Source organism: Bufo bufo, chromosome 8, assembly GCF_905171765.1.
Source record: "Bufo bufo chromosome 8, aBufBuf1.1, whole genome shotgun sequence".
NCBI classification, from domain to species: Eukaryota; Metazoa; Chordata; class Amphibia; order Anura; family Bufonidae; genus Bufo; species Bufo bufo.
The window spans coordinates 47,288,669-47,302,281 of record NC_053396.1 but is presented as its reverse complement, the minus strand read 5'-3'; the positions used below and the strand labels follow the sequence as shown (position 1 = coordinate 47,302,281).

The window sequence follows — 13,613 nt, the reverse complement described above, 5'->3', positions numbered from 1 at the left end:
CCTATTGTCCCGTGAATGCAACCAATTGGTTTGATCTAGAAATGGATCTCCAGAGGTTTTTACGTGCAATTAAATTGAAGGTGTGGTTTGCGGACCAAAGGGACAGACCTCCATCCGATATTGTACATAATAGTGAGCTCTATTTGAAAAGTATGGGTTTATATGTAAAGAGTGATTTTACTCCAGCAACCAACCATCCTGCTAATGAGGCCTTTGGTTTTGCGGTCAAACGCAACATTGAGAGTCTCAAACAGGCATCTTCTCGGCAACCCCTTAAATTTGCCAATATGACTTCAGCGGAGATGGCAGCACTCAGAGATCTGGCTTCGGACCGCAGCCTCACCATCAAGTCGGCTGACAAAGGTGGTGGGGTTGTGGTCATGGATACCAGATCCTATGTGGCTGAAATCAGACTGCAGCTTGCAGACATCAATGTATATGAAAGGATTTACAATGATCCTAAGTTTGTGTTGCTTAGAGAGTTGAAGGAATTGTTGATTGGAGCCAAGGATAAGAATATTATTGATGACAACATTTCTTCCTTTCTATACTGTGATAAACCTGTCACACCTATTTTATACACCCTGCCTAAGATACACAAGTCATTGACTTCCCCTCCAGGACGCCCAATTGTCTCGGGGAGGGACTCACTGTTTTGTAAATCAGCCATTTTGCTTTCAGTGCTAGGGATCGCGGGTGAGTAGGGGGTACTTCCTATTCCTCTCCAGCGTTTGGGAGATGGACATGTGGAGATGCTTGGTGACCCAGGTGTTGATGTTGCTGGCAGATCCTCTGTTTGCGGGGTGGCAGGTGGAACTGTCACTCCAGAGGTGGATGAAGAGGCCGAGACTGCAGCAAAGAGGAAGCAGGAGGAGCCAGATACCTTTCTTGGTTTTGAGGGGTCTACTCCACTGCAGCTCGTGCTTTGCACTTAAATGTCTGGTCATGCAGGTTGTGCTCAGGTTGAGAACGTTTATGCCTCGCTTCAGGCTCTGATTGCACAGCGTGCAAACCACTCATGTCTTGTCGTGAGCACATTGTCTGAAGAACTGCCACGCCAGGGAACTCCTTGGAGCTGGCTTTGGTGTGCTCGGTCCCTTGCTGCGGTGGGCAGTAGGAGGTGTACTGTCTAGAGGACGGCCGATCCGCTTTTGCACCCTGCTCCCTCTTCTGCTGTGCTGGTGGCTCTGTGCGACCACCGCCTCTTCCTCCGAACTACATAGGTCACTCGCATGACCTTGATTCCATGTGGGGTCGAGGACCTTATCGTCCTCCACATCATCTTCCACCCAGTCTTCACCCCTGCATTCCTTGCCGGTCTGCACACTTTTTCCCTGGGGTTATACGTCTACATACCTGAAAATGGTATACATATATATACTACGATGGGTGCATTTACTTTAATGAGTTGAACAAAATTCAAGTGATTCATCTTGATTTGTTTTCCATTGCTTTTTGGCTTTTTTGCTGGACAGTATAGCGCAGTCTATCTCACTGTTCTGTCCTGCCAAAATCTCAGAATGGAACAGAAAACAAACCAATGTTCAAAGATGAATGCTTTAAATTCTGTTTAACTCATTAATATTAACGTGCCAGTCACAGTATTCATCTGTTTTCAGGTATTCAGAGATATGCGCCCAACAAAAAGCCCCGCCGAAGGCTAAAACACAATGTGAACGATCTCAAATACATAGCCATGACTCTTCTGATGCACGAGTGCTGTCCTACAACAGATATTTTGTAGCCACAAAATATTTTTTTGATATTGTATATCTATAAAGTAATATAACTCTAAGCATTCAAGATGATTCTAATTTCCATTAATTGTATAATCCATTTTGTCACAAAGAAGTTAGTATCAGACAGAATGATTTAAGGGCATCTTAGAAAAGAACATTTTCTTTCGTTAACTGATTGAATTAAGTACATAAAACAGAATAAAATGATCATTTCTGTGCCTTAATTGCTTATTATGCATCGACTGCTGTGCTGCCATGTATAAAGGATAAAATGAAGGCATTATAAATGGAATTACAGATTGATGGCAGTTTAACCATAGTCACCTTTTTCTATTCTGTGCAGGTGAGGAGGCATTGACAATGTATATGGACAAGAGTCGCTTGGATCGTCATGCAGGGAACGGAAACCAGAGTGTAGAGTCTCTGCATCATTTGGCATCATCTTATTTTGTAGACAGGGATGGAACTATGAGAAAACTTCATGAGATTCAAATATCAACAGGAGCCATTAAGGTACTTTCAGGTTTGATTGCTGAAATATTTCAGTTTAAGTCTACAGCCACTCTTGAATGTAATATTTTGTTAACTTGAATGTGCTGTGCTGTTGTATTTATTTTTTCAGAAAGGAATCCAATTTCTTAAGCTAGTTTCACACTAGCTCTTGTTTGATTCCGGCAGGCAGTTCCGTTGCCGGAAGTGCCTGCCGGATCCGGAAATACGTATGCAAACGGATATAATTTATTTCTGGAACCGGATGCGGATCCATCTGACAAATGCATTGCAATACCGGATCCGTCTCTTCGGTGTCATTCGGAAAGAGGGATCCGATATTTAGAGTTTTCCCAGATTTAAGGGTCTGCGCATGTGCAGACCGGGAAACCAGATCCGTTTTTCCAGAACACTTGGTACCGTATCCAGCATTAATACATTTCAATGGAAATTAATTCCATTCAGAATGCATTGGGACAAAATTGAAGCATTTTTTTTCTGGTATTGAGCCCCTAGGCCGGAACTCAATACGGGAAAACTTTAATGCTAGTGTGAAAGTACCCTAAGCCTAAGTATACATTTTAAACAAAATATCTTTCTGCAGACACCACTAGGGGGAGCTTACTGTAGAAGTTTATTGCATAATTTTGATATTTCTATTCTGCTTTTGGAGCAAAAAAAAAAATATAGAATTTGGAGTTTTGCATCAGAAAAATACAACTGTACCATATACCATGAGGGTACTGTACGTATATAAAAACAGTAATCAGCAGAAAATTTTAGACCTAAAAACTTGGTATTAAAACCCCTTAAGGACTACAGGAACAATTTTTGTTTTTGCATTTTCATTTTTTCCTACCTTCCAAAAGCCATAGGCTTACTTTTTAATGTATTTTTAATTTACCATATCTTGTACTGGAAAATGGGGGGAAAAAAATCTGTGTGGTTTGACGCACACAATTCGTCAAGCTTTTTGGGATTTGTATTACAGTGTACTATGTATTGACTTGATTGTGCAAGTCAATGGAATTACAGTGATGCCAAATGTGCGTCGTTTTTATTTTGATTTATTACTTTAAAAAATAAAAACCTTTGCAAAATAAAAAATTTCTTTGCATCACCATTTTCTAACATCCATAACTTTTTTATATTTCCATCTACAGAGTGATTTTTTTTTTTTTGTGTGTGGATTGTAGTTTTATTGGTATCATTCTGGGATATGTACAACTTTCTGATCACTTTTTATTCAAATGAGGGGAGCAAGGTTAGTAGAGGTGAGTGAAGTTATTGAAAATTCGATTTGGCTGCTTCGCCAAATTTCACAAAGAAATTTACTTCATGACAAATTACTTCGTCACGAAGCACATTTCTTTGTGAGTAGCGGTTGCAATGACGGGGAACGTTGATGGCGCTGCACTCCGTCATTTAACCCCTTAGATGCCGCGTTCATCGCTGATCTCGGCAACTGAGATTAACATTGAGGGCTTTCGGGGGTCAATCCGGTAAAAAAAAATACTCACCTTATCCATTTGATTGCGTAGAGGCCTCCGTGGCCATCTTAATTGAAGAGATCGTGCAAAATCTTGCGCGTAGGGATGAACGAAATTGTGTTTTCATGTTCTGCGTACAAGGTTTGGTAACGGAATTCTTAGATAACCTGAACCTTGTACTCCAAACTTGAAAATACAAGTTTTCTCAACACTACTCAAGCGTTGACGTCATAATGCTGGCTGGCATGGTGACATCATACATCACTGCGCAGTATCTTGAGTCAAGATGGCCGCAGCAGCCTTTTCGTGCGTAAATCAATGAGATGAGTATTTTTCTGGAAATTTGGATAGAAGTCTACTTAGGATACTACGACTCGCTCAACACTAAAGGTAACAGAAAAATGGTGAATCATGAATTTTATATTCAATTTTTTATTATGGCATTCACCTATGAGAAAAAAATATTTTGATACCTGTTGTGTTTATTTTTTGTTTATTTTTATATGTAAACTTAAGAAAAGTGATTTGAATTGTTAATATTTTTTTCATTTTTTTACATTTTTACTGCAATATGTTTTCTGATCACTTGTACCATAGACTGCAAATGAATACTATTGCAGTCTATGGGATTTTCATAGGCTGCCTGTCAGGCCATGCCTCAGGTATGTCTTTTCAGGCAGCCTACTGTGACAGCACTGGGAGCCTTTACAAGGCTACAAGCTGTCATAGCAAATGATCGGAGCCCCCTCCTCTGTCTAAATATTTACAGTGGCATCTGAGGGGTTAAATGACTGACATTATGCATTAAGGGGTTAATTATATGACAATATAGATACTATATGTTGGAATTCCATGGAAATATGCTCTGTATGGCAAAGGGTGAAATCAGCAGAGAAAACTTGCAACAAAAACTGAGCCCACAGATTAAGCTATGGGCTGTAGAAATTCTCTCTAGTGTGTGGATGAGATTTGTTAACATCTTATCCACTTTTCTGCTACTTTAAACTGCTAAATATTTTCTGCTTGTGGCCACATCACCACTGAAGCCAGTGATTGGCTGCAGTGGTGCATGTGATTATGCCCATAGCCAGCTGGATGTAAACAGCGCCAGGACCGGAAGATGGAAAGAGCAGAGGCAGCATGGAGGAATGGAACAACGTGAAGAAGGTAAGTATGAATTTTATTTAGCAGGAGGCAGATTGAGGCATTACTTGAAATATAATTATAACCAGGAAATCTCTTTAAAAGGGTTGTGCACTTTGCGAGGGGGGGAGGGGGGCGGCAAATCCCCCCTCTTGTTTCTCCGCTTTGACACCACAGCAGCAACCACTGACTGAATTGCATTATGTCAAATGTAGATGTGATGCAAGGGAAGCAGGTCATTGATGTGGCCAGTGATTGGCTGCAGCGGTGTCAAAATGGAATGTGACATTCTGGGAGCCCAGCGGAGCAGCTGGGGCTGGGGTGAGGAGGGGGGTAGCGGAACAAGTAGGCTTCCCTTCTCAGGTCTGCCCAAGATGGGTTGTTTGCCCCCCTTCAATCCCCAACGTGCACATACCCTTTAAGACCTCATGCACACGGCCGTTGTGCAGCCGTTTAGTGCATTGAGGACCACAATTTGCGGTCATCCGTGCGGCAACATCCGTGCAGCGGCTGAGATAGATCGAGACCCATTCTTCTTAAATGGGTCTGTGATCCGCCCACACCGTAAAAAAAATAGAACATGTTCTACTTTTTGCGGTCCATAGTGCTTTCGTGGGCTTCCGATCCCTGCTTGGGTCCACATCCATGATGCGGGGTGCACACAGCCGATACCCATGTATTAATACGGCCACAGGCGAGCAACGGCCGTGTGCATGAGGCCTAAGGCTGTGTTACTAGGGATGAGTATATGAGCTGCTTGAAGTTGTGCAATACCATATCTTGTAAATGTACAAACCTATATGTTGTGCTATGTACGACATGTGTTGTGTGAAATGAATATTGTAATGTTGCATTGCCAGTAGCGTAACTAGAAATGACTGGGTCCCACAGAAAATTTTTGAATGGGGCCCCCTCAGCAACCTCTTTGCATTCACCATTCTGCTGTGCAACCCCCAATCCTGTGACTCGTCAAGATCGCTCTCTCAGACCAGGCCTGGCAACCTCTCCGTCTGTTTCCTATACACATATACTGTATGTCATTTCAATGTATACACTTTTACTATAAATAATGACATTGTACAATACTGTTGGGTGAGTCCTAAGAAAATCTTTTAGTTCTCCTCCTGGGTGGGCCCCTTCTGAGGTCGGGCCCCAAAGCAACCGCTTCCCCTTCTACACCTATAGCTACATTGCCTTTAGGCTCATTTCACAGCACATTGATTGTATGGCTGCTTCACTGCTCATTTGTGGACTTTTATTCCTCCTTAGGCCTCTTTCACACGGGCGTTGCGGGAAAATGTGCGGGTGCGTTACGGGAACACCCACGATTTTTCCGCACGAGTGCAAAACATTGTAATGCGTTTTGCACTCGCGTGAGAAAAATCGCGCGTGTTTGGTACCCAAACCCGAACTTCTTCACAGAAGTTCGGGCTTGGGATCGGCGTTCTGTAGATTGTATTATTTTCCCTTACAACATGGTTATAAGGGAAAATAATAGCATTCTGAATACAGAATGCATAGTAAAACATCGCTGGAGGGGTTAAAAAAATAAAAAATTAAATTTAACTCACCTTAGTCCACTTGCTCGCGTAGCCCGGCATCTCCTTCTGTCTTCATCTGATCTCTGTGCAGCAACAGGACCTGTGGTGACGTCATTCCGGTCATCACATGATCCATCACCATGGTAAAAGATCACGTGATGGATCATGTGATGACCGAAGTGACGTCACCACAGGTCCTATTGCTGCACAGAGATCAGATGAAGACAGAAGAGATGCCGGGCTACGCGAGCAAGTGGACTAAGGTGAGTTAAATTATTATATATTTTTTTTTAACCCCTCCAGCGATGTTTTACTATGCATTCTGTATTCAGAATGCTATTATTTTCCCTTATAACCATGTTATAAGGGAAAATAATAATGATCGGGTCTCCATCCCGATCGTCTCCTAGCAACCGTGCGTGAAAATCGCACCGCATCCGCACTTGATTGCGGATGCTTGCGATTTTCCCGCAACCCCATTCATTTCTATGGGGCCTGCGTTACGTGAAAAACGCAGAATATAGAGCATGCTGCGATTTTCACACAACGCACAAGTGATGCGTGAAAATCACTGCTCATGTGAACAGCCCCATAGAAATGAATGGGTCGCTATTCAGTGCAGGTGCAATGCGTTCACCTCCCGCATCGCATCCACGTGGAATACTCGCCCGTGTGAAAGGGGCCTTATTGTTTTTTTTGATGAGGATATTGATTTATCTTGCATTTGATGTCACATTATTGTTGTTTTCTGGCACTTTATGAATTCAACACTTTCCAAGCACTGGCACTTTGTGGGTTACTTTGGTGGAATTCAGCCTTAGGCCTCTTGCACACGACCGTATGCCCTCCGAGACAAGAGGCCTAAGGCTGAATTCCACCAAAGTATAAAGGACAGATATCACTTCTCCTCCTCTTTCCAAAACTGCATGCAGAAACCTGACTTTGTGGCCATACCCTAAGGCGTCTTTCACACGACCGTGACGGATTGGCTCCGGATGCGTTCAGCGAAACTTGCACCATTTGGCAAGCAAGTTCAGTCAGTTTTGTCTGCGATTGCGTTCAGTTAAGCCCCTTTCACACGAGTGAGTTTTCCGTGCGGGTGCAATGTGTTTTGATGCATTTTTTTAACGTGTATGATAAAAAACTAAAGGTTTACAAACAACGTTCACGTCACGCATTGCACCCGCGCAGAAAACTTGTTTGTGTGAAAGGGGCCTAACAGTTTCTTTTATTGGTAAGGGCCTTCAAGAAAAACATGCAAAACTGTGCACAATCTGAGAGGGCTGTATGGACATGATTATGAGATGTCTGGAAAAGCTTAGACTGATGAGTATTGACAGTACTGAGTCTGCAAAACGGAAGTTGTTGTGAAAAGAGTCCTTGGAGTGTCCTCTTGGATATTCGCTCTGTCATTTGTTCTTGTCACTCTGCTATTACAGCATCTTGACTATCTGTCCTTGCTAGTCATTCTTTTACGTCCATGCTGTGGAGATTCTGTAAGGTTACTTTCACATATGCGTTTTGGCATTCCAGTTTTGAGATCTGCCAGAGGATCTAAAAATGGGGTCAAAATGGTTCCATTTTGTCCCCATGCATCCTGAATGGAAAGAGATCCGTTCAGGATGCATCACGATGACTTCAGTTTCATCAGCATTTCGTTTTGTGACCGGACACAAAACCGCTGAAAGCTGCGGTTTTGGTTCCGGTCATCCAAACGGAATAAACCAGATCCGGCACTGAAAACAATGTAAATCAAAGGTGACAGATCTGTTTTATTAGGATCCTAAAAAAACAGATCCATCACCCATTGACTTTCAATGTATTTGGTGATGGATCCGGTTTGCCCCATTTCTATTTCACACAACCGCATCCTAACAGAACAGATGTATACTGATGTGTAATCAAAAATGAACTGTTTTGGGCAGGTTTTAAGATCCTCTGCCAGATCTCAAAACCTGAAACCTAAACTCGTATGTGAAATTAGCTTAAATTTGGTTAAATCCATATTAAAAAAAACTAACAAAAAAAAACCCATTGGCCATCATTTGAACAGATGTCAGATCTAATATGTGAGCTTGCCCATCTCTAGCCATCAAGATTTGTTTCCTGGTTTTAAAGAAAACCTATCACTTCTACTGAAAAAACTACTTTCATTCCACATTATAATAATTCTGGGGAATCTATGCTTATGACTCTGTGTTATGCCATTCCTCAGTTATTCTTGTTAGAAGTTTATAGGGGTTGGTGTTCCTGCTGCACTCCCAGTCTGTATGACACTCCAACATTATGTTATACTGGTATATTACTATATGGTTGCCTTGGTTGTGGTTTGAACATTAGATATTGCATTACTATATGTGCAAGATGTAGGTTCCTTGGTGGACCTGGATCCGTTTGGATCAACCATATGGGCACTAATACTATTGTGTATTAGTTGGGTTAGGACATTGTGTTCTTTATTAGTGTACTTTATACCGGTGATTTGTGACGATATATGTCCCTGTTGTGTCATTTCTGACCTTGTGGGTTCAAGGGGAACATCTAGTGTAATAACACTTATAACATTGCTGCTAATTTTTGTATAATTGCTTTATGTGTATTGTGAAATTTGTGCAATAAAATATGTCATTATATTATATGTGTGTTTTTATTTTGGTGTTTATAGATTTAGTGCCACACATATCCAATTATTATTGGTCATTTAACTGTATTGAATCCGCAAAGTTTATGAATGCATTGCCAGCAGTTTGCAATAAAAATCCCATGTAGAGATCATGAAAATTGACTATGCTAATTAGGTCTTGCAAGTGCCCGGGGCGACGTTGTGGCTGCAAGTGCCCAAGCCCCTCGCCGATGTGCCCAGATAACCGCTCACCTTTCAGTCTTCTGGCCCGCTCCGACCTCCTACTTCGTCATCCTTCTCCGGCTCAGAGACCGCATAGCGTACGCGCTTAATCTCCAAGCCAGGGGAGAATGATGAAGTAGGAGGGTAGGGTGGACCTGAGGACTGCAAGGGGAGCGGTTATCTGGGGTTATTGGTGAGGGGTCTGCGCACTTGCGGCCATAACCCAGTCCCTGGGCACTTGCAAGGCCTAATTAGCATAACTCTATAAAGTCATGATAAGAGCAGAGCAGTCTAAAACACTCAAAGTAGGTGACAGACTCCCTTTAAGAATAGTGATGAGCGGCAGGGGCAATTTTCTAATTCACAATATTTCGCTAATATTTGGGCGAATATTCGTCATAAATTCGCAAATTCGTGATTATTTTCTTGATTGTGAAAATCGGCAATGTAATATTCACGTAATGCGGGCGCAATACAGGCGTGGGTCACTGTTGCTACATTTTTCAATCTGCTAGAAGTTTTATGAGACTGGACAAAATGGTTGACGTGGCAGAACATTACAATAGCTTTAGATGCAGATAGAGTGCTCCAATATATTCGCGATTGCGCAAATCTCCCACTAATCTATCTGCTCAAAAAAATAAAGGGAACACAAAAATAACACATCCTAGATCTGAATTAATTAAATATTCTTCTGAAATACTTTGTTCTTTACATAGTTGAATGTGCTGACAACAAAATCACACAAAAAAAAAAAAATGGAAATCTAATTTTTCAACCCATGGAGGTCTGGATTTGGAGTCACACTCAAAATTAAAGTGGAAAAACACACTACAGGCTGATCCAACTTTGATGTAATGTCCTTAAAACAAGTCAAAATGAGGCTCAGTAGTGTGTGTGGCCTCCACGTGCCTATATGACCTCCCTACAACGCCTGTGCATGCTCCTGATGAGGTGGCGGACGGTCTCCTAAGGGATCTCCTCCCAGACCTGGACTAAAGCATCTGCCAACTCCTGGACAGTCTGTGGTGCAACGTGACGTTGGTGGATAGAGCGAGACATGATGTCCCAGATGTGCTCAATTGGATTCAGGTCTGGGGAACGGGCGGGCCAGTCCATAGCATCAATGCCTTCGTCTTGCAGGAACTGCTGACACACTCCAGCCACATGAGGTCTAGCATTGTCTTGTCTTAGGAGAAACCCAGGGCCAACCGCACCAGCATATGGTTTCACAAGGGGTCTGAGGATCTCATCTCGGTACCTAATGGCAGTCAGGCTACCTCTGACGAGCACATGGAGGGCTGTGCGGCCCTCCAAAGAAATGCCACCCCACACCATTACTGACCCAATGCCAAACCGGTCATGCTGGAGGATGTTGCAGGCAGCAGAACGTTCTCCACGGCGTCTCCAGACTCTGTCACGTCTGTCACATGTGCTCAGTGTGAACCTGCTTTCATCTGTGAAGAGCACAGGGTGCCAGTGGCGAATTTGCCAATCTTGGTGTTCTCTGGCAAATGCCAAACGTCCTGCACGGTTTAGGGCTGTAAGCACAACCCCCACCTGTGGACGTCGGGCCCTCATATCACCCTCATGGAGTCTGTTTCTGACTGTTTGAGCAGACACATGCACATTTGTGGCCTGATGGAGGTCATTTTGCAGGGCTCTGGCAGTGCTCCTCCTGTTCCTCCTTGCACAAAGGCGGAAGTAGCAGTCCTGCTGCTGGGTTGTTGCCCTCCTACGGCCTCCTCCACATCTCCTGATGTACTGGCCTGTCTCCTGGTAGCGCCTCCATGCTCTGGACACTACGCTGACAGACACAGCAAACCTTCTTGCCACAGCTCGCATTGATGTGCCATCCTGGATAAGCTGCACTACCTGAGCCACTTGTGTGGGTTGTAGACTCCGTCTCATGCTACCACTAGAGTGAAAGCACCACCAGCATTCAAAAGTGACCAAAACATCAGCCAGGAAGCATAGGAACTGAGAAGTGGTCTGTGGTCACCACCTGCAGAACCACTCCTTTATTGGGGGTGTCTTGCTAATTGCCTATAATTTCCACCTGTTGTCTATCCCATTTGCACAACAGCATGTGAAATTGATTGTCACTCAGTGTTGCTTCCTAAGTGGACAGTTTGATTTCACAGAAGTGTGATTGACTTGGAGTTACATTGTGTTGTTTAAGTGTTCCCTTTATTTTTTTGAGCAGTGTATATAAGCTAACTAACTAACTAACTAACTAACTAACTATCTAATGTAATTAAACAGTAAATCACAGAGCACAGCAATGACACTTCTGTCTCTCTCAGAACTCCATAAAACTACAGAAAATGGCTGCTGGGAAGGTTCTTATATAGTAAGGGGTAGGCAACTTTCCTATTGGTTGCTAGGGATGTTGATAAGCTCTGACAAAGATATTGCAGCCTTCTCATTGGCCCACAAGCAAGAAGGGGTTACTGATGAAAAAAATATCTAGAATATTCACAATTATATAGCACTATATTGTACATCTTCACGAATTCTCGAAGTACCGATCTTCGCGATAAAAATTTGTGATTTAGAATATTCGCGATCAACACTAGCCGCAATCAGCTATGAACACATCTGAGGGATACAATGAAGGGGAGCAGTGCAATCGCAGCTCCCCGTCATTGCATCCACTACTTACAAAGAAATGCGCTTTGTGACAAAGTAATTAATTACAAAGCAAATTTTTTTTGTAAACTTCAACGAAGCAGCCGAATCGAAAACCGAACAACTGAGAAAATGTATCTCCTGCGGCAGCATACATTGAGCTTCAGTATCAGTGTTTGTCCTAACAGTTGACCACACACAGATTAAATATTTATGGAAGCATTTAGGAAAAGCAAGACATTTCTTTGAAAGAAGAAGGCATTATTAGGCCCCTTTCACACGGGTGAGTATTCCGCGCGGATGCGATGCATGAGTTGAACGCATTGCACCCGCACTGAATACCGACCCATTCACTTCTATGGGGCTGTTCACATGAGCGGTGATTTTCACGCATCACTTGTGCGTTGAGTGAAAATCGCAGCATGTTCTATATTCGGCGTTTTTCACGCAACGCAGGCCCCATAGAAGTGAATGGGGTTGCGTGAAAATTGCAAGCATCCGCAAACAAGTGCGGATGCGGTGCGATTTTCACGCACGGTTGCTAGGAGACGATCGGGATGGAGACCCGATCATTATTATTTTACGTTATAACATGGTTATAAGGGAAAATCATAGCATTCTGAATACAGAATGCATAGTAAAACAGCGCTGGAGGGGTTAAAAAAAAAGAAAAAATTATTTAACTCACCTTAGTCCACTTAATCGCGTAGCCCGGCATCTCCTTCTGTCTTCATCTGATCTCTGTGCAGCAATAGGACCTGTGGTGACGTCACTTCGGTCATCACATGATCCATCACATGATCTTTTACCATGGTGATGGATCATGTGATGATTGGAATGACGTCACCACAGGTCCTGTTGCTGCACAGAGATCAGATGAAGACAGAAGGAGATGCCGATCAAGTGGATTAAGGTGAGTTAAATTATTATAATATTTTTTTTAACCCCTCCAGCGATGTTTTACTATGCATTCTGTATTCAGAATGCTATTATTTTCCCTTATAACCATGTTACAAGGGAAAATAATTTAATCTACAGAACACTGATCCCAAGCCCGAACTTCTGTGAAGAAGTTCGGGTTTGCGTACCAAACATGCGCGATTTTTCTCACGCGAGTGCAAAACACATTACAATGTTTTGCACTCACGCGGAAAAATCGCGGGTGTTCCCGTAACGCACTAGCACATTTTCCCGTCTGAAAGAGGCCTTAGTGATTCAGAAAATGTTTAAAAAAAAAAACGCTGTTATCCTACCGTATATTGTTACAATCATTTTGCTCTTTTATAGGTCACTGAAACTCGTACTGGACCATTGGGGTGTAGCAGCTATGACAATCTCGATTCAGTCAGTTCGGTGCTATTACAGAGCACAGAAAGCAAACTCCATCTTCAGGGTGAGTATAGAAATGTACCAGTATGAGTATGCATAAGATATACTTTATTTATTGTATTATACATTATTTTGCGGGTTTCCTACATTTGCCCCTTAAACATATTTATACAAGTGTGAATTGGTCTGGCAATCTCTATTTAAATTTATAGTACCCAGGACCAGCCAACATTTACTGCAAGTGGACCAGGTATAGCAGCTAAAAAAGGATAGAAGAGGCAATTTGGTGTCAAATGTGAACTAGTAAGTTTCTCATGCTTAGAGACTGTATTAATGCTTTCCATGAAAAACTGGTATATCACGATACTTATAAAGATAATATACAGTACGGTTCTTAAAGAGGAGT

General features: G+C 42.6%; 1 protein-coding gene across 1 annotated transcript in view; it reads left to right on the top strand.

Annotated features, from left to right (window-relative positions):
- BRINP1 (BMP/retinoic acid inducible neural specific 1) overlaps positions 1 to 13,613 on the top strand; it is a 259,794-nt gene that overhangs the window by 123,420 nt on the left and 122,761 nt on the right. The window contains exons 3-4 of the mRNA XM_040442821.1: positions 2,083 to 2,252; positions 13,166 to 13,271. Of these exons, the coding sequence (XP_040298755.1) occupies positions 2,083 to 2,252; positions 13,166 to 13,271 (276 nt within the window). The remainder of the gene's footprint in view (positions 1 to 2,082; positions 2,253 to 13,165; positions 13,272 to 13,613) is intronic.